Source organism: Lontra canadensis, unplaced genomic scaffold, assembly GCF_010015895.1.
Source record: "Lontra canadensis isolate GAN:19392208 unplaced genomic scaffold, GSC_riverotter_1.0 scaffold94, whole genome shotgun sequence".
NCBI lineage: Eukaryota > Metazoa > Chordata > Mammalia > Carnivora > Mustelidae > Lontra > Lontra canadensis.
In genome coordinates this window covers 1398650-1423584 of record NW_022631088.1, presented here as the reverse complement: position 1 = coordinate 1423584, position 24935 = coordinate 1398650, and the positions used below count along the sequence as shown (strand labels likewise).

The 24935-nt window shown below is 44.5% G+C and overlaps 1 protein-coding gene across 2 annotated transcripts; it reads left to right on the top strand.

Annotated features, from left to right (window-relative positions):
- Window positions 1-912: 912 nt before the first annotated feature.
- Window positions 913-23242, top strand: DET1 (DET1 partner of COP1 E3 ubiquitin ligase). 2 transcript variants are annotated; one of them, XM_032836825.1, is made up of 5 exons: window positions 913-1020; window positions 7598-8690; window positions 11676-11863; window positions 19536-19727; window positions 22939-23242. In XM_032836825.1, the coding sequence occupies exons 2-5, from the start codon at window positions 7608-7610 to the stop codon at window positions 23126-23128; spliced, it is 1653 nt and encodes a 550-aa protein (XP_032692716.1). In that variant the 5' UTR covers window positions 913-1020; window positions 7598-7607; the 3' UTR covers window positions 23129-23242. The 2 variants fall into 2 exon arrangements, with proteins under 2 accessions (XP_032692716.1, XP_032692718.1); XM_032836827.1 differs by lacking the exons at window positions 19536-19727; window positions 22939-23242 and adding an exon at window positions 12294-12644.
- The last annotated feature ends 1693 nt before the right edge of the window (window positions 23243-24935 follow it).

Below are 24935 nucleotides of genomic sequence, written 5' to 3'. Positions count from 1 at the left end.
GAGTTGACTTTCTAGAAGGGGGAAGGGAAACAGCACAAAGACACTTGCGCGTATGCCTACGCACACACACACCGGGTAATATCATATAGTGATGAATGCTAACAGAAAATAGCGTGAGGGATGCCTAGGTAGCTCAGTTGGTTAAGCGTCTGCCTGCTTTCACCTGGGGTCAGGATCCCAGGGTTCGGGGATGGAGTCCCCCATTGGGCTCCCTTGCTCCGCAGGGAGCCTGCTTCTCCTTCTACCTGCTGCTCCCCCTGCTGTGTTCTCTGTCTCGCTCTCTGACAAGTAGATAGATAAAATCTTAAAAAAAAAAAAAAGAAGCAACCAAAAAACAAAAAGTAGCATGAAGTGGCAGTGGAATGAGAACAATCCGAAGCAGTCACAGGCGCTGAGAACTGAATGATCCGAAGGAGGCCGACGGGGGGAAATTTGGGGGCAGGCGGTCCAAGTAAAGGTAATGGGACTAGATTAACGCAAGAAGCTTTTCTGCACTTCCACTATGGGCCAGTAACTGTATTGGGCAGAATGTTCGGGGGGGCGCGGGGGGTGGGGGTTACATTCCGGTGGTCCAAGGGCTCACTGTGCAGGAGCGGACAACACAGGGCAAATCGATCCTCCGCCGATGAAAGGGCGCATATAATCAAGAGGTGAAACAATTTTTATCTGTGTTTTCGCAAACGTGTCCAGCAGGCTCAGAGACATTACCTTAAGAGATCACTGACAAGCCCACGTTAGGGCTCTGGGTTAATTTTTTTCCCTCACAGCTACTGAGCTCCTTGTGGCTTCGATTCCCCCTCCGGACACCAGGGTGCGCTAGAATACTCTCAGTGTCCGCTGACGCCGCCGCGCTCTCCCCACACCTTCTCGCTGCACCGCACTTCCGGTGGCAAGCGGAAGCGGGGGCTCGCAGCCGCGGGTGCCGGGGCCGGAGGCATGGCGGGGGCGGGGCTGGGGGAGGCGCGTGCCGAGCAGGCCGGGGGGTTCTTCTCCCCGGCCCTTTGAACGAGGACCGTACAGGTGAGGACTTCTCCTTTCTTGGCCCAGCTTCCAAACCCGTCAGGCCTTCCCCGAGGCCTTCCCGCGTTCCCGCTGTGGGGCGGCCCCCTCCCCGCAACACGCCGAGGCCCCGCGGCTCCCGCCCTCCCTGAGCGTTCCCTTCCCTTGGAGGCCCCGCCCCGGGCTTCTCTTTCCGGGGGCGCCCCCTTGGGGGTGTGTGCCCGCCCCCTTGGTATCCCCTTACCGCTTTGGAAGCCGTCACTGCGACTTGAGGGGTGTGTGCGCCAGCCCTTGTGGGGAAGCTGAGACGCAGCAAGGGGAAAAGGACTCATAGTGCCACACGAGGAGCGAGTGGCCCCGTTCCGCCAGGCTTTCTTCTTTCATTCATAAATAACGTACCGAAGGCATACGAGGGGCCAGCCCCCTTGCTGGGCACTGAGAACACTGAGGTGACCGAAGCAGACATGGTTGCTTTCTGTAGAGGGAGTACGGTGTAGTGGGGAGTCACACAACCGTGCAAGTAAAGGCAGATGCGCGCACTGTGGCCGTTTCTGTGGAGAAGACAGACGGAGAAGGAATGGGGAGGCCTGCTGTAGAGAGAAAGATCAGAGAGGAGAGGACACTTGAGCTGCAACTTGAGAAACTATGCAGGGGCCCGGGGAAAGACGTCCTAGGCAGAGGGAACAGCTCCTGTGGATGTCTGAGTTGGCAAAGACCTTGGCGTGAGGCAGGTCCAGCGTACAGGAAAGGAGGCTTAAGATGTGTCCAGGAGGCGCACAGAATATGCGTACTGGTCAGGAGCTCACCATTAGTGCCACAGGTAGGAGTGACGTGCAGAGACAGAGTTGAAGGATGACGAGTGTTGTGAAGGCGAGATGTGGCCCTTAAGTTGGTATTTGAGCTAAGGGGGAGGTGAAGGAAGACTTCTCTAGGAGGAGATAATTAGGTTGATGTCTGAAATTGGAGTTAGCAAAGGGAGCAGAAGAGCTTTTTTAGGTTTCAGTTAATAGCAAGTGCCAAGCTTCTGAGGCAGGAGGTGGGATCCCTGTTGATGAAGTGGTTCGAGTTAGTGGGAAAAGATGGGGTTGGAGAGGCAGAGCTGAGACCTTTGAGCACCTGGCTGGCGTGTTAAAAAATTTTGATTCTGATCTTAAAGAGCAGTGGGAAGATACTTTCCTGTTTTAATCCGTAGTGGAGAGGGCGTGGTCACAAAAGCATTTTTGGAAAGATCATTGGCTGTTGCAAGGAGTGGGTTTAGTAGGAAGCTGATGCGGTATCGCAGGCGTGAAATTATAAAAGTTGGGATAAGGGTATGGCAGGTTGTGATAGAGGTAAGTGGAAGATGAGAGGGCTATTTAGTAGGAGAGAAAACCTCCAGAGTTTGATGACTGATGGGGGCCCGAGGGAAAGAGGTGTCAAGGAAGACGGTCAGGTGTCTGGTTTCTGATAAGCAGGAGAGTAGCTGGGCCATTCACTGGTCTAGGGGAGCTGGGAGAGGGCCAGCTTTTGGGAAAATAACATCAGTTACTCTGACTCTTTTTATAATGATTCTCACCCTGATTAGAAGGGACTGACTTTCTTTGTTTCTGGAAATAACTTTATTTCTGTTTTGGAGAGAGAGAGAGAGAGAGAGAGAGAGAATAAGAGAGAGAGCACAAGCAAGGTGCAGAGGCAGAGGGAGAAGCAGACTCCGCACTGAGCAGGGAGCCCGATGAGGGGCTCGATCTCAGGACCCCAGGATTATGACCTGAGCCAAAGGCAGGTGCTTAACTGACTGAGCCACCCAGGCACCCTAAAGGGCGTTTCATTTCATACTTTTTTTCTATAGTGTTTGAATTTTTATGAGCGTGTATTATTTTTTAATCAGAACAATAAGAGAACAAGTTGAAAAAGCCTTAAATAACTTCACCATATCTCTAAAAATCACAGTTGTGTGATATGAAATAGAGTGTGTGTGTGGAGGGACAGAGAGCGTGCATGCTGAGAGAAATGTTGGGAAATTCAGTGAGGATTTTCTGTATAATTTGGAGCTGAAGTTAACAGGTCCTCAACTCCACTTACCCTACCCCTCACACCTTTCACACCAGTGTCTGGTGTCTTTGCCTTTTTTTTTTTTTTTTAAAGATTTTATTTATTTATTTGAGAGAGAGAGAGAGCACAAGACAGGAGGAGGTCAGAGGGAGAAGCAGACTCCCCATGAAGCTGGGAGCCCGATAGGGGACTTGATTCTGGGACTCTGGGATCATGACCTGAGCCGAAGGCAGTCGCTTAACCAGCTGAGCCACCCAGGCGCCCCTGTTGTCTTTCCCTTAAGAAGACAAATCAGAGAATTTAAGATTGGGCTATACACAATGTGCATCAGTTTTCTTAGAATTAAGCATCTATTTTGCTTAGTATGATCAGTGGCTCTTTCTAAGTTGAACGGCTGTAGTATACTCGATCCCACTCAGCAGTTTGTCTGCTAGGTGGTGTCTCATGCTTCGTCCTTCCATGCCTGGGCCTTATCTGCTTCTGTCTTCCCATTCCGGTCACCCTGACTCCAGCCCTCATCTTAGGTTGGCAGAGGTGCCCTTGGCCGGGATTGAGTGAGGCAGTTTTGTATGCTGTTTGGTATTTTGAAATGCTTAAACCTTAATAGTGTGTTTTTTAGGCTGTGTTACAATAGCCACAGCAACAATGTCACTGTTGACACTGAGTAGCTGTGTGAAATTCAGGATTTGTTGTTCAGATATGGAGGACATTGCTCACTGTATCATGCCAAGGTCCTTTGAGAAAACTTAGGAGAGGGATTGCTTTTAAACTCCAGTGCCGGGAAGAGCTGTGCTTCTTCCAGGCCTCGGTTAAGTTTCTATCTTATTGGCTGTGCAGATTCTGTAACTGATTGGTTTTTCCTTTTTGCTTTGCTTGGAAAAATCAAGGCCAAATTAGAAGCTTGGCAGTTCTTCAAGTCTACATGGTACGCATTTCTCTGTACATCTGGCTTCATCTTACTCTCCTGCCTTAGTATTGTCTTCACGGTGATTGTTTCCTAATAAAATAAAAAAAAACCAACTCTGAGTAAGTTCAAATAATACTTTAAAAGTATATGTAGTCTTTAAAGTATGATAGTACAGTGAATGCTGATTTAAGAAAAAATATGACATCAGAGCTGCCAGTGTGTCCCAGTCCCCATCCCATTTCTTACTTCTTACAGGTAACCACTGTTCTGAATTTTATGTTTATAATTCCTCTGTTTTCTGTAATTGTATACCACATATATTGATAGCTTTAAACTAGAAATCGTTTGAAGCTTATATAAAGGGAGTCACACAAAACGATTCTGCTGCTTGCTTGCTTCAGGCATTGTTGTGTTCTGAGGTTGACTTCGTCGTTATGTATAATTGTAGCGCACTGATTGGTTGCTTCGTAAGATTGCACTGCATGAATATGCTGGGAAGAGTCGATCTGGGCTTCTGTTCATGGGCATTTGGAGTGTGGTCAGTTTTTGCTGTTGCTAACAGTCCGGCTCATGTGCAGACTTTTCTCTAGATCAGAGTTTCTCATCCTTAGCACCATTGACATCTTGGTGTAAACGTGGAGGGCTGCCCTGTTCACTGTAGGATGTTGGGCAGCACCCCTGGCTTCTGTTTGCTGGACACTCATAACATCCCTCCTTTCCAAGTTAGGACAACCAAACATTGTCTCCAGATGTTACAGAATTGCTCCAGTTAGGAACCAGTGCTCAAGAGAGGCTGATGTGAGGGGCAAGACACTAAGTATTTCAGGCTTGTGGGCCATGTGGTCTTTGGTCTCAACTAACCATCTGTGTGCCTTTGTAGGACAAAAGCAAAGCACAGGTAATATATAAATGAATGGTAATGGCTGTGTTCCAATAAAACTTTATTTCCAAGTAAATAGCCAGGCAGACAAGATTTGGCCTGGGGATAGGCAGTAAGCACTCTCTTGCTGCAGTCTAGATCAGTAGGAAATACATTTTATATCTTCACCCAGTACCTATAATTCATATATATAATTGAAACATGTGTCATGAAATAGTATTTGCTCATATTTTTTATTTTATTCCACTTTTTAAAAAGTCAATTATATCCACTAAATTGATTTCAAGGCCTCATTAATGACGTGTGACTAGCAGTTTGAGAAATTTAGTGTGGTCAGTCATGGAGGTATGCACATCTTTAACTTGATTGGACAGTATCTATGCATAAACACTTCGAATCCCTTTTAGAAGGAGACAGTATAAACAAATACCACATTGTGTGTTACGTTTTTATTTCTAAAATATAGTTGGAGAGGGAAGGAGACAAACCATAAGAGACTCTTAATCTCACAAAACAAACTGAGGGCTGCTGGGGGGTTGGGGGTAGGGAGAGGGTGGTGGGGTTATGGACATTGGGGAGGGTATGTGCTATGGTGAGTGCTGTGAAGTGTGTAAACCTGGCAATTCACAGACCTGTACCCCTGGGGCTAATAATACATTATATGTTTATAAAAAAATAAAATTAATTAAAAAAAGAAAGATAAAGAAAATTTTATTGGAGTACAGCAAAGAAAGAACAAAAGAAAAAAAAAGAAAGAAAAAACAGAGCCTTCAAAATTGTAACTAAGGACTTCAGGATGAAATCATCTTGGATTTAAAGTGGCCCTTAAATTGTATAACTGATTCCTTGTACACAGCAGAGAGGGACAAGAAGGCACAGGGCCGGCAGGGAGCTGGGGGCTGGGGGCGCGGGGAGCCTTGTGAAGATGGAGCCAGAGACTGAGTTTTGCTGCTACTACCAAGGCTGCTAGGAGCCACCAGAAGGTGGCAGAGGCAAGGACGGATACTTCCCTAGAGACTTCAGGGGGAACATGGACCTCTTAATGCGTAGATTTGGGTCTTCTATCTTCTGGATCTGTACGGTAATAAATTTCTGTTATTATAAGCCAAAAATATATATAGATATATCGAGATCGATCTATCTATCTATCTATCTATCTATCTATATATATATATGGGGAAGTTACTGCATGCTAAAATGTCTAATAGCTGGTGTGGCGTGGAGTGGTGTGTGAAGTGTTTTCCAGTCTGGCTCCAATCTGCTTTTCTGGACTTCTCTTTTATCACTCACTCTGTGCTTCCTGGGCTCTAACCACTTGGGATTACTCTGTTTCCCAAATGTATCATGCCACACTCTTTCCCAGTGTATTTTTTAGGCTTCCTTCTTTCTGAAATGCTCCTCTTTTACTTTGCCTAGTGAATTCTTGATCCTTGGAGGCCCATGTTGGAATGTTGCTCCATTCATTCATTTACCATGTTGCTGAGCCCTTACTGTGCCTCAGGTACTGCCCCAGATGATGGGATTCACTTGGAGTTGGGCAGGGCCCCTGGGGCTGGTGTGTGGTGACAGATACTTGTAATCAAGATAATTTCAAAACACGCTGAGGGCTAAAGAAAAGAAAATAGGGTAGAATGAGAGTTGATATGAATGGGAAGATAGGGAAAAATCTGAAGAGTTGCCTTTTTAGCTGAGATTTTACTGTTGACCCAGAGGCAACAGTTCAAAAACGTTGTGCTTCCTTCTGGTCTCCATGGTTTCTCAAGAAATCCAGACATTTGAATTGTTCCCCTCAAGGTAATATATCATTTACCTGGCTGCTTGTAAGATTTCTACTTTGTGTTTTAGTTTTTAAGTTTGACTGTAGTGTGTCTGGGCATGGATTTCTTTGGGTTTATCACATTTGGGGTTCTCTGAACTTCCTGAATCTTGGGTTGTTTACATCTGTGAGGGTTTGTTTCTGGATTCTCTACTCTATTCCATTGGTATATTTGTTTTTATGCCAGTACCACAATTTTTTTTTTAATTACTTTGGCTTTGTTACATGTTTTGAAATCAGAAGGTCTGAGTCTTCCAACTTTCTTCTTTTACAAAATTGTTTTGGCTGTTTGGGGTTCCTTGAGATTACATGTGCATTTTAGGATAAATTTTTCTATTTTATCAAAAACCGCCATTGGGGTTTTGTTAGGGATTGCATTGAGTTTATAGATTGCTATAGGTAGTATGGACATCTCCCCCGCCTTTTTTTTGAAGATTTTATTTATTTATTTGAGAGAGAAAGGGAGATCAGAGAGGGGGAGAGGGAGAAGCAGACTCACTGCTGACTGAGCAGAGAGCCCAATGTGGGGCTCGACTCCAGGACCCCGAGATCGTAACCTGAGCCGAAGGCAACCACTTGACTGACTGAGCCACGCAGGTGCCCCAGGTAGTATGGACATCTTAACAGCTAGTAAATATATTTCTTTAATGCATGTGCACGAGATGTTACTCTTATACTGAACAAATTTGATATAATTCTATGTTTATTTTGTTGACTATTCCAACAGCTAAGAGTGCTTTGAAGGTGTTCCTAGTCAATTAGGTCCTTCCCTCAAACCCGTTTTTAGAATCAGAAATGTCAGGACTGTTTTCTGACTGTGATCTGGGAAGGAGAAATGCTGCTCACTGTCACCCCGCGAGCTCTTAGGTCCAGGTTATCAGGAGGAAAATCTCTTTGACTTCTGTATATTTATGTTTTGGTCAACTTTGTTTTGCTTTCTCGACTTCTTCACTTTTCCACGCAGAGATGTGATAATGGATCATCATGTTTCCACTATCAAACCTCGAAGAATCCAGAACCAAAATGTCATTCACCGCTTGGAACGGCGGCGAATCGGCTCAGGCAAGGCCGGCACCCACTGGCATCAGGTCCGAGTGTTCCACCAGAATGTCTTCCCCAACTTCACGGTCGTCAATGTGGAAAAGCCGCCGTGTTTCTTGCGTAAATTCTCGCCTGATGGGCGCTACTTTATTGCTTTCTCTTCAGACCAGACCTCTCTTGAGATCTACGAGTACCAGGGCTGCCAGGCAGCTGAGGACTTACTGCAGGGCTCTGAGGGGGAGATCCTGTCCAATGGCAACGACCAGCGGTCGGTCAACATCCGCGGCCGGCTCTTCGAACGCTTTTTTGTCCTGCTGCATATTACCAACGTGGCCGCCAACGGGGAGCACCTGAACCGGGAGTGCAGCCTCTTCACCGACGACTGCCGCTGTGTCATCGTGGGCTCAGCTGCCTACCTCCCGGATGAGCCGCACCCCCCTTTTTACGAGGTTTACCGGAACAGCGAGTCTGTGACCCCCAACCCCCGGTCCCCCCTGGAGGACTATTCCCTTCACATCATCGACCTTCACACGGGCCGCCTGTGTGACACCCGCACCTTCAAGTGTGACAAGGTGGTCCTGTCGCACAACCAAGGGCTGTACTTGTACAAAAACATCCTGGCCATCTTGTCGGTGCAGCAGCAGACCATCCACGTCTTCCAGGTGACTCCTGAAGGCACTTTCATTGATGTGAGGACCATCGGCCGCTTCTGCTATGAGGATGACCTCCTCACGGTGTCGGCCGTTTTCCCGGAGGTGCAGCGGGACAGTCAGACGGGCATGGCCAATCCTTTCAGAGACCCCTTCATCAACTCCCTGAAACACCGGCTGCTCGTGTACCTGTGGCGCCGGGCAGAGCAGGATGGGAGCGCGATGGCCAAGAGGCGCTTCTTCCAATATTTTGACCAGCTGCGACAGCTGCGCATGTGGAAAATGCAGCTTCTGGATGAAAACCATCTGTTTATCAAGTACACCAGTGAGGACGTGGTAACCCTGCGGGTCACAGACCCATCACAGGTGTGAAGTGCTCTCAGGCCCTTTATTGCCCCCGGCCCCTCGGGAAAGTGGGAGGGTTTCTCTCTTTGCCTATGGCCAGCCTCTCAGGAATTCCCATTTTCCATGCTCTTGAGTTTTTGTTAGCCTAGGCCTCAGTCTTAAAATAGCTCCAACTTTCTCTGGCCACATGTATGTGTTTGGACAAAATGGAAGCTAAATCTCAAGTCATTGACACGAGAGTGGTCAGCTCTGTGATTAGTACATTAACTCTCCTGCAGAGCATTTTCCCTTCCCTTGAGAAAGAAGCCCAAGTGCTACAAAGTCAAAGTTTGGACTACCGGTGGGTAATCCGGCCTTGACTTTGTGATACTGTGCTTGTTGGTCTGCTTTAGTTCTAGGAATGAGAATGAGCCCACCATACCAAAAAAAACTTTTCTTTTTCTTTTTTTTTTTTTAAAGATTTTATTTATTTATTTGACAGAGAGAGACACAGCGAGAGAGGGAACACAAGCAGGGGGAGTGGGAGAGGGAGAAGCAGGCTCTCCGCTGAGCAGGGAGCCTGATGCAGGGCTTGATCCCAGGACCCTGGGATCATGACCTGAGCTGAAGACAGACGCTTAATGACTGAGCCATCCAGGGGCCTCCCCTGCCAAAAAATTTTCTAAAAATTTGGCCTTCCCTGCTTAAGTGGTTAATTTCATTATACTTCTTCACAGAATCCTTAGGAGGTAACTAATAGTTAAGTTCATCTGGCAGTTAAGTTTTATGACTTTACACTGACCTTGCCCATGTGCTGGACCATAGGCTGTAGAGCAGTGAAAAGATTAAAAGAAAGCCCAAACTTCTGATCCCCCAAGTGAATCATCAGGACTGCAGATCCTAGGGTATTTCAGTTTGGATGAAAGATCTTGGAGAGGAGAGAGCTGTTCCACAAATGGGAATCAAGTGGTGTTAAGGGCACAGAAAGCTCCCAAGACTCTTGGGTTGGAACACCATGTTGAAATTCAGGCTGTTTTGGGGCATTTCTCTTTGAGAAGCTCTCCACTTTAGTGTTGGTCGAGTAAGAGACCTACCTTTCTCTACTCTTGCCCCCTGTTCTCCTGTTTCCAGAATGTCTCCTTAGATAGGAGTTTGAGGATTCAGAATAGACAGCAAACCAGTCAGCCACAAAGAAGGCTGTCTTGTATCTCTCACTGACTTGCATTTGGTTCTAAGAGACACTGTGCAGGACACTGTTCCTAAGACCTTACCAGCCGTCCACAGTAAAAGGCTTTCCAGTATCTTCCGAATCATAGGTTGTATATTCTAAAAAAGGTGGGTGGTGGGGAATAATGTGGTTGGGGATTAGTTTTTCTGGGTTATTTTCTTTCCTATTAATGATGAAATTGCCCATTGAGCCATCACATATGGGAATCTAGTCCATCTTATGTGTCATAGAAGATTGGCAGTGACACCCTTGACTTCTGTCCCCTTCTGTGTTTGCCAGTCTGCCCTGGAGGGAAGGCTAGTAACGTTTGTGTAATTTTATATTCACGTAATTATGGTGCATCCTGGTGGAGCCCTGATAGGGTCAAAATGTTGTCCAGGTCTATAGAAAGGACATGAGTCAATCTTTTATTTAGGTTTGAGCTATAATTACCTTTGTCATTTGGAGGGGATAAATTGTCTCTGATAGCCACATTTGAGATTATCCTTCCCTTTGCTAAAACATGACCCACTTATTTCTGGTAGTTCTAATAAATTGTGGCTAGACGCAGTACTGGTGCTCAGTGTTTTGCTTACAGAGCTTGTAACTTTAAACCCAGTTTGCCCTAGTTGTCCTCCCACCCCCTTCCCCAGTTTAATATGATAGGTTCCAATAAGGTTAATGAGAAAAAGTGCATCTACACACAAAGCCTTGCTAATATTATGGGTCTTAATCTCAGGTTACTCTGCGGCCTCTTTAATTTACAACCATATTTAATTTCCAGGTGACCGTAAAAGTCATGTAATGAAAGCTCTGGGAAGGACTAATGAGTAGTAAAACAGGTGGGCCATGTGGCTCCAGGAACTGATGACTTCAACTCCGTTGTAGGAGGGGGAAGTACTAATCCTAATGTTCTGAAAACTTCTGGAGTCCTGTTGAAAGCTTGCAGATTGGTTCACGTTGCCACATTCATTGGGACAAAAACCAGGGGTTCCCGCAGCTTTCTTGTTAGGCAGGGGCGGAACACTGGTGGTGTAGAGGGCTGGTCGCCCGGGGGCCAATTCAGAGAAAGTAGTGACTCTGCCACCTATGGCATTTGAATGCTTTTCAGCTTCCCCCTCTGATCTTAATTGCTACAAATCTCGAATGTATCTTCCAAATGCTCTTGGCCGAAAGAATATTTACGAAGGAAGAAAAGGAAAAAGCCTCCTTGATTTTTCATTTGTTAAGCAGCAGTTCCCTGCTTGGTTGCAACTTGCCTGGGCAGTTTTAGGACACGGTGTACTTCAGGTGTCTCTCTGCATGATAGAAATCTTAAGAGGAAAAATAAATGTCCCTACATTGAACTTTCAACTGTACATATACAAGAGAAAATAATTTGTCAACAGGCAGCTACAGTTACCAATCACTTTCTCAGCAGGGAGGAAAATTAAATCTGGCATTTTAAAAAAGTGCTTTTTATTTCAGGTTGGGTTAGGGAACAAGTCAGGAATAAATACTAGGAAGAAAAAGTGTTGAATTTGCAGAGTCAGAAATGGAAGATTGGAAACCTTTCTACACATACACGCAGGCTAGCTCAGTAATCCTAACAGCACAGATGTGGTGGGAGACCCAGCAGTATTGGCCATGACTGATGGCCCTTGATTGATAAAGTGCACCGAGGCTTCCTCCTCTCCCAGAACCACCTGGAGCCGTGTTTTAAGCTAGTGTGGGAGCAGAAGTGTTTGCTTGTTTTACTTGTTGGAATTTTCAACCAAGTGGTACGTTTCCAAGGCATGGCAGTATATCCAGCTGTCTCATAGTTCTCTGTTCTTCTGCAGGCATCTTTCTTCGTGGTATACAATATGGTGACAACAGAGGTGATTGCCGTGTTTGAGAATACATCAGATGAGCTTCTAGAGCTCTTTGAGAACTTCTGTGACCTCTTCCGTAATGCTACCCTCCATAGTGAAGTCCAATTTCCCTGCTCAGCTTCCAGCAACAATTTTGCAAGGCAGATCCAGCGCCGGTAAGCTCTTCCACCAGGCTTAACAGGCCTTAATTTTTCTTTAGCCAATTCACTGGTGTTAGGCCAGTAGTCATGTCCTCCAAAAAAACCATTCCTGTATTCTCTGTGCCCTTCTCGCTTTGGTTTGGTCTGCCTGTTGTAACCCCTTGGGTCATCCTGAACTTCTGTCTGTCTGTCAGCACCTGTGGAATTACTTGTGCGTTATCTCTGATTCGTCCTAGAGGAAGGAGAGCTGTGTGAGAGCTGCAGAAAGAGAGACCACGACTTTATTATTTATTGCTGTATTCTCATGATGTACTGTCAAGCATTTAAGTATTTTTTGAGTGAATGACCAGGGAAATAATGTTAGAACTTTTGGTTAAACATGATGTGTTGGACATGTGCATTTATCTCTGCTCCATCCTGTCACCCTACCAAAATGACAGTAAAGGAGGAAGAGGTACAGATATCACAAGAGCCAAAGAAAATGGGAGAGGAAAGGCACTGGAGACAGGAGATGATTATCAACGGGAGAGAGATCTGAATCGGTTCTGGGAGCTGAGAAGCTAATTGATCACCAGTAACTTGACACCAACTTGGCACACTTCAGAGAACAAAAGCTTAAGACTAAAGAGCTTAGCCATCAAGAAACAACTTGCCTTGCCAGAGAAATCTGGAAGGGGTTGGGGAATTGGAAGCCTTAGGTACGTCTGAAGATACCTCTGATGGGTAGGCTTCAATAGGAGGATTGGGTGAGGGTCTGGAAAGGAGTAATCAGGCCCTCTAGCCCGCTTCTCTAAGCCTGTCTTCACCACCTCGTCAGAAGGCTGGAGCTTTATTCACTGGAGAAACTGAACCATGTAGGCTCTGGTTTCATGTTCATGAGGCACAGTTGAGGTAGGGACGAAACTCGTCATGATAAAAACAAGAATTAAGTGAAAACCAACAAAACTGAAGGTGAGATTCCTATCCCCTTTATCAGATTGGACAGCCAGGCTTATACACCTCAGGGAGGACGTTCGAGATTTTTTCTTCAGGAAACTGACCAACTAAAGAAGAGACCTTCAGATACTCATACTCCACCAACAGCTGGGTCACCCTAAATTAATACCCCCCATCAGCCAGGTCTTCCCGTGAACCAGTTTCAAATGTAATTATCTGAGAACATTATTGTGAAATGAATGGTTACCTTGGGCCGTTGGCCCAAGCTGAATCCTACTCTAGTCAGTCAGTGCCTTATTGGATGCCGCATACTAAATTGCTCCCCCAACTCTAGCCAGTTAGGGAAAATATCTGCTTTAGGTTTCAAGATAGGTCAGACCAGAGTGAACAGATGACTCAGAGTAAGCATTACTGCCACTGGAAAAAATGAACAAAAATACACTAATGTATGACCTCATCTTTATATAAAAGGGTAGTACTCAGTTAGAAATAGATGGATATTGGTTTTCAGACAAGTTACTTGCCTTTTCCTTTTTCTCTGGTTCACACAAATTTTCTGCCTTACAAGCTTTCCTTTTCGGTATAGAAGGATTTTTGGAGGCAGGACCTGGATCAGAATTCGCTTTTTTCATCTTGGAGTGTATTTTTTTCTTTTCTTTTCTTTTTTTTTTTTTTTAAATATTTTATTTATTTATTTGACAGAGAGAGATCACAAGTAGGCAGACAGGCAGGCAGAGAGAGAGGGAAGCAGGCTCCCCGCAGAGCAGAGAGCCCTATGCGGGGCTCGATCCCAGGACCCTGAGATCATGACCTGAGCCGAAGGCAGAGGCTTTAACCCACTGAGCCACCCAGGTGCCCCTTTTCTTTTATTTTTATTATTTTTTTAAAGATGTATTTAATTTGCGGGTGGTGGAGGGCCAAAGGGACAGAGAGACTCTTAAGCAGACTTTACACTGAGTGTGGAGCCCAGTGAGGGGCTGGATCCTGCAACCCTGAGATCAGGACCTGAGCCAAAACCAAGATGCTCCTGACTTTTTTTCTTTTTCTTTTTTAAAAAGATTTTATCTACTTATTTGTCAGAGAGAGAGCCAAGCAGGGGAAGTGGCAGGCAGAGCAGGCAGAGGAGGTAGAGAGGGAGAAGCAGTCTCCCCGCCAAGCAAGGAGCCCGACGACCCAGGACTCGATCTCAGAACTCTTGAGTTCTTGACCCGTGGCGACAGCAGACATTGAACTGACTGAGCCACCCAGGCATCCCTGAATTTTCTTCTAAGTGAGTTTTAAAATCAGGCAGATCATTATCGACTAATTACAAAGATGGGTACAGCTGGCTGAGAGAAAGTATCAAAGAAGTCACCGGAAGGTAAACTCCCACGCGGGTAGAGATTTTAGTCTGTTGTATTCACTGCTGTACCCGTAGCACCCAGGCTAGTGTCTTTCATGTGGAAGAAGCTCATTAGGTGTTTGTTGAAGGAGTGAACTCCCCCAGTAATTAGAGGAGGCTGTTTTTTTGAGAGTTCTTTCAGAATGCATCTAGAATTAAGTGAAATTGTAGGAAGTCTCAGGAGGAGAAAGTAAAAGTTGAAAAGAAAGGTGGAGTTCCAGCTTTGTGATCCTCAGAATTTGGTATCATACCACCGGAAGATTTTGACAACTGTAGATACCCTCATGCTTTAATTTTTTAGTTGATCTTAAATTCTTCTGCTGTTAAGTTGTAATAATTGCAGAAATTGCAATTTTCAGTGCATATTTAATATTGGTTTTTAGGGGCGCCTGGGTGGCTCAGTTGTTAAGCGTCTGCCTTCGGCTCAGGTCATGATCCCGGAGTCCTGGGATCGAGCCCCACATCAGGCTCCCTGCTCCACGGGAAGCCTGCTTCTCCCTCTCCCACTCCCCCTGCTTGTGTTCTCTCTCTCGCTATGTCTTTCTCTGTCAAATAAATAAATAAAATCTTAAAAACAAAAATTGGTTTTTAAAAATAAAATTATTACAGGCCTTTTTTCCCCCAGCCAATTATATTGAGATATAACTGGCATATAACATTGCATAAGTTGATGATGTATAACCCAGCACTTTTATTTTAATTAATTAATTAATTAATTAATTAAAAGTTTTATTTATTCGTTTGACAGAGAAAGCATGAACACAAGCAGGGGAAGAGGCAGGCAGAGGGAGGAGGGAGAAGCATGCTCCCTGCTGGGCAAGGAGGCGGATGTAGGGCTCCATCTCAGGACCCTGGGATCATGACCTGAGCTGAAGGCAGATGCTTAACCCACTGAGCCACCCAGGTGCCCCAATTCAGCGCTTTTAAACATAACCTGGGGAATCCAGATGCCATAGTAGTTTGGTATTCAGTATTTGATATAAAAGAGGGAGCAAATTATACCAGTACTCTGAAATTTTACATTGTTTCCTCTTTTTTGTTTTTTTTTAAAGACTTTATTTATTTATTTGACAGACAGAGATCACAAGTAGGCAGAGAGAGGGGGAAGCAGGCTCCCTGCTGAGCAGAGAGCCCAATGCGGGGCTCAATTCCAGGACCCTGAGATCATGATCCGAGCCCAAAGCAGAGGCTCGACCCACTGAGCCATCCAGGCGCCCCTACATGGTTTTTTCTTACGTTCAAATTCATATATCTGTTTTATCTCCCCCCACAGAACTGTATCATAATGTAACATTTCATTAAGCATCTTGTCATGATTTGCTGCATTGAAAATATAATGTTTATATAAGTTGGAATTATTTTTTATTTCTTGTGAACACAGGGCTCTAAAATGCTTAATTTTACAGTCTCCAGTCATCTTTTAGTAAAAATAAATGAATGTGGATCTATTATAGGTTAGAGTAAATGTTCAAGTAAAAAAGGGGCACCAAGGATCGTGAGTTACTTAAGGAAAATCTTTATTTTGAAAGAGACCAAAATAAAACAAACAGTAGAAAGAATAAAGGAATAACACTGCAATCACTGAAATAATTGATGCTATAAAAAAGAAACATTCCTAGAACAGAAACTTAAACTTTGTTAGGTATAGTTGAGGAATTCTCCAAAAAAATAGAGTAAACTGATAAAAAATAGGAAAATGGGAGAGAAATGCTGAAAAGAAATTAGAGAACTTGCCGAGGACATCCATTATCTGGTCATTTCCACAAGGTGCAGTAGAGAAAATGATAGGGAGGAAATAATGTAAATCTAGTTTTCCAGGCCTGAAGAACATCAATTTCGAGACTGGCAGGACCTTTCAGTGGTGTGCTAGGACTGGCTCATGCTGGCTCACGAGAGCCCGTTTGTTAAGCTTTTAGGAATTTTTGCAAGCTATTGCTAAATGTGGTCCTTATTGAAAACTAATTATTTTGGGGGTGCCTGGGTGGCTCAGTTGGTTAAGCATCTGCCCTTGGCTCAGGTCATGATCCTGGAGTCCTAGAATTGAGCCCTGTGTCGGGCGCCCTGCTCAGTGGGGAGTCTGCTTCTCCCTCTCCCTCTCTTCCTCTCCTGCTCGTGTTCTCTCTCTTTCGCTCTCTCTCAAATAAATAAAATCTTTTAAAAAAAATCTTATCTTTAACTTAAAAATATTTTGTAGTTATTTTACTACTTAGGCTTTTGAGTATATTTGTATCTGTTTTATCTGCATGGTGAAAATATTACCCGGTGATGTGCTACTGCTCATCTTGCGGCAGCTCCACATTCAGCAGTGTCACCTTGGTACCTTGAAGTTGACCTAAAAGGTACCTAGAAGTACCTTCTACAGCAGGAGGATTTACAGCACAGAAACTGGCCAAGTGTTGCAAAACATGCCTTATGCCCCCACATAAATAATTATCTAGCTCCATCAAGTAACTAATAAAAAAAGACCCATATTGAGGCATATCATCATAAAATTTTGGAACATTGAGGGGGCACCTAGACAACTCAGTCAATTGGGTGTCCGACTCTTGATTTTGGCTCAAGTCATGGTCTCGGGGTAATGGGATCAAGCCCCACATTGGGTTCCATGTGGAACCTGTTAGGATTCTCTTTCTCCCTCTGCCCCTCTCCACTCACGCTTTCCCTCTTTCTCGCAAACAAATAAATCTTTTAAAATGAGGTTTGGGAACATTGGGGATAAAGAGAAGATGGTAAAAACTTGCAGAAAGAACATACATTTCACATGGTAAAAAATAAGTCATCAGAATAGTATTGGGCCTACCAGTAATAACACTGAAACCTTGAAGCCAGTAAAATTATGCCTTCAGAATTCTGTGAAAAAAATGATTTCCAGTCTAGAACTTTATATCCAATAAGATGGAATAAGACATTTTCAGACATGAAAGTTCTCAAAAAAATTGCCTCTCGTGTATCTTTTCTAAGGAAGCCTCTGGAAATTATATTTTCCACATAAACCACAAAAGTATGGTACAGGAAATAGTCTTAAATTGTAGTTTGGGGGGAACTGATGGTTTAGGAAAAGGTGGGGAAGAATTGATTAAGAGCAGGAGAGGTTGTGGGACCTAGTACTGAAGGTTCAGGAACTAGGAGCCATGGTGCTGGAAGGATAATCTCTGTGAATTTAGAAGTCCCCGTGAACTGGGAGAGGCATAACTGGGCAGAGTGACAGTGAACCAGGAGTTAGATGCCAGAAGACGTCCCAGGGATAACTGCTTCATCTTTTTGTCAGTGGATGGCCCAGAGAGTGGAGCCGGTGGTGCCGCTGGGGAAAACGAGCTGCTTCAGCCAAGAGACCGTCATGGAGGCTGTGACTTATGATGTGACGTATGACATGATGACATCATCATGCAGCCGTGGGCCAGCCCCCAGCATCTGAAGCCAGTGAGCCAGGCAAGGCAGAGTGTGGATTATGAGAGGTAGTACTAGATCTTGGCTGGAAAGGCGCTGCAAACCCGAGAGCCCAGAGTCTATGATTTTAGCCCATTCAAAAGGGAAAGAAAGAAGTTCTCTTTGGCCCAAGATTTAATTTTGTGATTTACACTGAGGCTGTGAAAATTACTGTCAAGAGGAGTAACGGAAAAGCAGTATTGCGAGCTAAGCTTTCTTCGGGGGAAACTGAGATCTGTTGATGTCCGTCCAGCATCACAGGTTAACGGTGAAGGCAAAAATCCAAACCCATTTCCGCGAGCTTTCTGGTCTCCACAAAGTTGGGAATGTTCAAGTTTTTAAATTTATTTCATTAGTTTTCATTCCATTAATTTCAGGGATGGGATGTTCTGTTTTCTCCCTGGACTAAAAAAAATTATTTCCCTTTAAGTTTTAAACCGTATAATAGGGGTGTCTGCCTGGGTTGCTCAGTTGTTAAGCGTCTCCCTTCGGCTTAGGTGGTGATCCCAGCATCCTGGGATCGAGCCCCACATGGGGTTCCTGGCTCAGCGGGAAGCTTGCTTCTCCCTCTCCCACTCTCCCTGTTTGTGTTCCCTCTCTTGCTGTCTTTCTGTCAAATAAATAAAATCTTTAAAAAATATATGATATGCTTTGATACAGAGATTTTAAAAACTGTATTACTGATAGTTGACGTTCTTTCTAAGAAACAATGGGACAGTGAAAAAGAAGAAAAAAATCAAAATGTGATCACAAAAATGCAATTATCATTTAGATACATTTCTACCAGTCTTTTTTTAGGCCTAATTTTTTTTTTTTTTAAGATCATGCCCTGAGCCAAAGGCAGATGCTTAACTGATTGAGCCACCTAGGCACCCCTTTTTCTTTGTTTTTTTTTTAAATCATACTGTGTGTACAGACTTAGCCTGTTGCTTTTACTTACCATTATGGTAAACATTTCCTCTGTAACCATGTAATCTTTGGATATTGTAGTTTTCCATTAGGTTTTTAATTTTCTGTCAATTTATCATTATCATAAACAATGCTGTATTGAATGTGCACAGAGATTTTTCTGCGTGTGGGATTGCTTCCTTAGGGTAAATTTCTAGAAGAGTAGAAGTACTTGGTCAAATGGTATTAAATTTAGTATTCTTGACAGTTGTGAGAAATAATTGCTCCGTTGTTACTATTACTCAAAGTAAATGAGATTTGTGACTCTGTGTCCATGTTACTATTCTTTAGGTACTGATGTTTTTGTGGGAGTACAGGCAGCGAGCTCCCAGATTGAAACAAGGGATGAGTGTTTTTTCGAAAGTTTTGATGAAAGTTGACTTACAACTGATCCCAAGAAGTCGGAGAGAGGCTCCTCTTCTCCACACATTCCCTGCTCTCTGTAACTCCTTCTTTTTTTTTTTTTTTTTTAGATTTTATTTATTTGTCAGAGAGAGAGAGTGAGCACAGGCAGACAGAACGGCAGGCAGAGGCAGAGGGAGAAGCAGGCTCCCCGCTGAGCAAGGAGCCCGATGTGGGACTTGATCCCAGGACGCCGGGATCATGACCTGAGCCGAAGGCAGTCACTTAACCAACTGAGCCACCCAGGCGTCCCTCTGTAACTCCTTTCTCATGCAAGCTGAGACTGCCATTTGGGGAAGTAGATTTGAGTAGAAGTGTTGTCATAGAATAGTTACACTCATTGGAAACTTGTTTAGAGAGTCTGTGTTAACTTTTCTAAAGTGATTCAGTGTTCTTACTTCAAGTTCTGTTTTCTGGTTTTTGAGAATGTTTGTAGCCAGGCAGACTTGTGATGTGTGGGAGTCCTGATGTCCTTCATTATCTGGATTTCTGTTTACAGAATGAGTTGTTTTTAGACATCTTTTATCGACCTGAGATCCAAGGCAGCTTTGTGTGCCTGCTAATGCAGCCTTCCTCCCTGGTGCTTTGTTTTAGGTTTAAAGACACTATTGTAAATGCCAAGTATGGAGGCCACACGGAGGCAGTGCGCCGGCTGCTGGGTCAGCTACCCATCAGTGCCCAGTCTTACAGCGGGAGCCCCTACCTTGATTTGTCTCTCTTCAGCTACGATGACAAGTGGGTATCTGTCATGGAGCGACCCAAGACTTGCGGAGATCATCCTATCAGGTACACGATCACTGCTCTAGCGGCTAACTGCCCACGGGCTAAAGATGGCCTTCTCTCTCTCTCTCTCTCTGTCTCCCCTTGAACCTCATTCCACTGTGACTGTGCCCACTGGGACTCATGGGTTGATTGGAAGGACAGGCTGTTTTTATAATGTGACGAGTGCTTTTGATCATGTAGTACTAGTCTCATACATTAAGTAGTTCTGCTCTTTGGTTTTCATCAAAACATCCGATTCAGGTAAGTGTTATTCCCTTTTAAAGGTACCCAGGGTAGGAAACCACATACTGTTTCATAATAGTGTTTATAGTTGAGACTTTCTAATTTTATTTCACTCAAATTATTTTATCCCCTCATGTTACCTAGTAGAAAAGATAGCAGAGATAATTTGGGAAATAGGCATGTTTTGGAGAAACACATGCGTCCTCACATGAGAAATTTTAGAATGTGGACTACTGTGTTACTGCTAGAACCTGGAAAACTAAGCCAGTCCTTCCCTCACAGATGTCCACTCCACAGACCACCCCCCCCCCCGTTTTCTCCGTGTTGGGAGCTTGTGTTTTGTGTGCTGTGTTAGATACTAGGGAGAGAAACGGGTACCATCACCACCCGTGGGGTGATTTCAGCGGGGGTGTGTTCCTGGAACCCTTAGCTAGAGAGTGGAAGGCCTTTTGCACATCGAAGCAGTGTTAGGTAGTGTTTCACTGTCCAGCTTCATTGTGTGCTAAATAGACTTGTGTAACACATTCTGAACAGTTAATCATCGCTCATAGTATTTCCTTTGGGAAATTGTAGTCAAGTTCCAAAAACCAGTTGCCTTTTTTTTTTTAAATTCTAGAAAGCTTTAAACATATAAAATGTGGAAGAGTATAATGAACCTGCACATACCTACCACCCAGTTTTAACAGTTATAAGGTCATGGTCAATGTTGTCATCTCTTTCTACCCCCCTCGCCCCCCCACCCCCGCCCCACCAAACTGCCACTCTTGATTATTCTGAAGCAGATCCCAGATTTTATAGCAGTTTTTACTCATATATATTTCGGCATGAATTTCTAAAAGATAAAGACTTAGAAAAATATATCCTCCATACCATTACTCTGTCCTAAGAAAATTCTTAAAATTTTGTGACGACCACCAAGTACCTAGTTTTCACATTTTCCTGTTGTCTTGTAAATGTTCTTTTTATGGTTCCATTTGTTCCTATCAGGATCTGAATAACGTTCACACATTGCATTAGTTGCTACTCCCTTAAATCCATTTTATTCTGAAGGTTCTGCTTCCCTCTTACCTTCCTTGCAGTGAAATTGTCCTGTAGTGTTGCCCACATTTGGAGTCTGCTCGTGCATCCCCGGAGTAGTGTTTACGATTTTTCTCATTCGTGTACATTTCCTGGGAACTGGTAGTTCGATTTAGAAGCTCAAACAACTCACTTTACCTTACAAGCCCTTTGTGTGTTGGAGACTGTGTGGGTGAAGTGAATGTGGTTTTCACACAAAAAATTGTATCACGGGCCTCATTTGATATTGTCAAGGTAATATGAGATACATTCCTCTCCTTTCTGACTTGCTTTTCTAAAATGAAAAGAGACTAACCTAAGTTACAATTTGGAAATGGCTATTGCCTCTGACCAAAGGGGCTTTTCACTTACTTTTAATTTAAAGTGAGAAATGTGAGGATATGAAAGGCATTAGAAGAGGAGATGCCATGACTTGAACACCTGTACTGTGTGTTCCATTCTAGTCTTTGTCAGTACGCATGTTCACATGTATGTTGTTGTAGTCCTGGTTACATTGTCCTGTGTAGCCTGCTTTTATTTTAGAAACGTTTCTTGATGTTCCATAGTCCTCAGAGTTACCGTCCAATGATGGCCTGTCAATCCCTCAGTTAGATGTACCACAGTTGACTGAACTAATCCCGTCACTGAGCCTTTATTCTGTCTTGCATTTTTACATTGGAGCTGTGCTAGAGTTGCCATCTTTATTCACATCACTATGTCCTCCCTTTAAATTAAGTTCTGAGGATACAAATTCGTGGAAGTGGGATTATTGAGTCAGAGGCTATGAATATCTTTATGTCTACCATATGTTTGCTTTCCAAAAGGGAAGTTAAAGAGCTTGTAATTCAGAGCACTGCATTTTCTTTCTTTTCTTTCTTTTTTTTATAAAGATTTTATTTATTTGACAGACAGAGATCACAAGTAGGCAGAGAGGCAGGCGGAGAGAGAGAGAGGAGGAAGCAGGCTCCCTGCTAAGCAGAGAGCCCGATGTGGGGCTCAATCCCAGGACCCTGGGATCATGACCTGAGCCGAAGGCAGAGGCTTTAACCCACTGAGCCACCCAGGCGCCCCAGAGAGCACTTCATTTTCTAGGACTTCCCCTACCTAGTTCAGCCCCAGCCCCACTGAACATCTCTAGTTCCTGATACCCGAGGACATTTATCATGCGTATGGGAACATGTCTTTAATTATGGGGATGAATGGAAGTATTAGCTGAAAAATGAAAAACTACTTAGTATTTTGTTTTTGTGTGTGAAAAAGAACCTTCCGAGAGAATTTTTTCTTAAAAATGAAAAACTCAAATACGGGCCAAGATCTGCGCTGTCCTGGGTAATAGCCACTCACTACATGTGGTTGAGCACTTAAAATGTGACTAGTCCATGCTGAGACGTGCTCATGTGTCACACATCCGATTTCAAAGGCTTAATACAAAAAAAGGAATGTGAAATACCTCATTAATTTTTTTTTATCTGGATTAGAGGTGGAAATGATAATATCTTGGATACCAGTATTGGGTTAAATAAAAAATATATCTCTAAAATTAATTTCACCTTTCTCTTCTTACCTTTTTTAATGTGACTACCTGGAAATTTAAAAGTATTCATGTGGCTTGCATTTCATTTCTAGCCCTAGCCTAGGCAGTCTTGGGGCAGTTTTTCTGGAAAAGGTGTGGCTGTAGTTAAGGCTTTAACTGAGGGTCATATTGGGAAAGGGATGACCCAGTGACTCAGGACAGCTCAGGAAAATTCATAGTCACCCTGGCCATAAAACGAGCTGCTCAGACAAAGGTGGTTTTGCATTTCTGATAACATGGGGCCGATGTAAAAGGCGATATCGTAGGATTAAATAATGAGTTGCCGCGTCCTTGTGCTGTGCAGATTACAAGATGGTAGTGACTATCTGTACCATCTTCTCTTTCTCTCCTTCTTCCGTGTAGGTTTTATGCCCGGGACTCTGGTCTGCTCAAGTTTGAGATCCAGGCAGGCTTACTGGGTCGCCCCATCAACCACACCGTGCGACGCCTTGTTGCCTTCACCTTTCACCCTTTTGAGCCTTTTGCTATTTCAGTGCAGAGGACTAATGCTGAGTATGTTGTCAACTTCCATATGCGACACTGCTGCACGTAGGTGCCTCACCAAAGCCCAGTTATCTGGTCTTCCAAGACATTGCCCCCTGTTTGTCTTGGTGGACTCCGAAGCAGAAGCTCCTGGCTGCAGCTTTGTCGGATCCAGACTGTTGTACCCAAGGCGGAAGAGCCAGAGAGAGATGCGAGGATGGCTCAGCCTAGCGGAATTGTTATCGTATTGAAATACTGATGGATTGAAAGTCCCCTGGTCTTTCCCCAGTGGGAATATCCAGCATTAATTGCATCCATTTAATTTTTGTCTTATTTTGCATTTTACTGCTTTGAAGATGAAAGCATTACCCTGTTCCCTTTGCTGTTTGTTCTTTGGCATTATGGTCTGTTTTGGCATTATGGCAGTCTGAAGCAGGGATGTCTTACTGACTCATGGGAACTGTGTATATCCTTTTCGTGTGGCCGACAACGGGGCTGTCTTTATTAAAAAAAAAAAAGAAGAAGAAGAAGAAGAAGAAGAATAAAGCCTTGGTATTTTCTTACTTAAATGTATCCCATTTGTTGATTGCCTTATGTCCTTACCTCACCAAATGCTTTTCACCTTATGGGTTCTAGGAGGGTCTGTGAAAGGGGTCAGGGGCCATGACTCCAGTGGCCACCCTTGGGAGAACTTAGCAGTGTGTGCCAGCGTGCAAGGGTGTTCTCGGCCACGACTGTTTCCTTCCCTGGGGTTCTCTCCTGGTAATTGTTATAGCTGGAGAACTGGGCATAATTGCACATTGTCATGAGGAAGCATGCTCCCATCTGTACCATCTGTGTCATGCGGGTGGAGGAGTGAGTAGTTCTCTTTGGCCGCAGCAGATACAAACACTGTGTAGCACGTACAGCGTTGGGGAGTGAGAGCTGGCAGGCTCCTGGCGTCTCTAAAGAGATCAGACGGGTTGTTCTTGGACGGCTAAGCCATCACAGCTCCTACAGACACCTTCTGGCCCCCAGCCAACCTCCTTCCGTATGGTCTCAGCCTGTGATCTCCAGCGGCCCCGTCAGGCTGTTTAGGTTTCATCTGCATAACGTATAAACCGTTTATGTAGTAAGCTTGTTCAGTAATGTCTGACTTTGAAAGCCACCTCGAAATGTTGGGTTTCAGAGCAGGTTGTGCAAGATGCTATGGAAGCAAACAGTTGAATTCTGTATCCCTCTGACATCCCTTGGGAACATGACAAATGCAGTGTGAGATACTGAACCCCACTCAAAGCAGTTCAGCTCACTTCATCACCTTCAGTATTAAATAGCTAAATTCATTCTCATTCAGCATTCAACACAGGATTTGAGCACCTAGTACGAGAGGGAGATGTGCTACGACGTGGAAGATAAGGAGAGAAATAGGCAAAGAGAATTCTAACGCAGAACGGCCAAAACCCCTGTAGCGGTTGTCTGAGAATGGTGGAGGAGGATGAAGGAGAGGTAGAGAAGGAAAGCTCTCCTGGGGAAGGGACTGGAACTGGATAAATGGGAGAGTGTTGTGTGAACCAGGGCCGAGGACAGTCATTTCGAGGAGAGCCCTGGCATGCCTAAAGGCGTAGAAGCATGGAAAGGGCTGTCAGGGTTGTGGAATGGTCACTAACAGGGCTGAGGCGCCAGCTGTGGGGGAGGCCAGGGGAATGTGGCCGAACCACGAGGAAGAGTCTTGTGTGTGGTGCTGTGTAGGGTTTTGTGGAAGACCTCATCTGAATTTCACAAAGACCGAGTTGAGCAGTCGGGAAGATGGTTGGGGGCGCTAGAGACTGAAGATAGGCTGACAAGCCAGTCGCTGGTAATTCAGAGGAGAAAGGGAGGGTTGGGATGACATCCCTGGG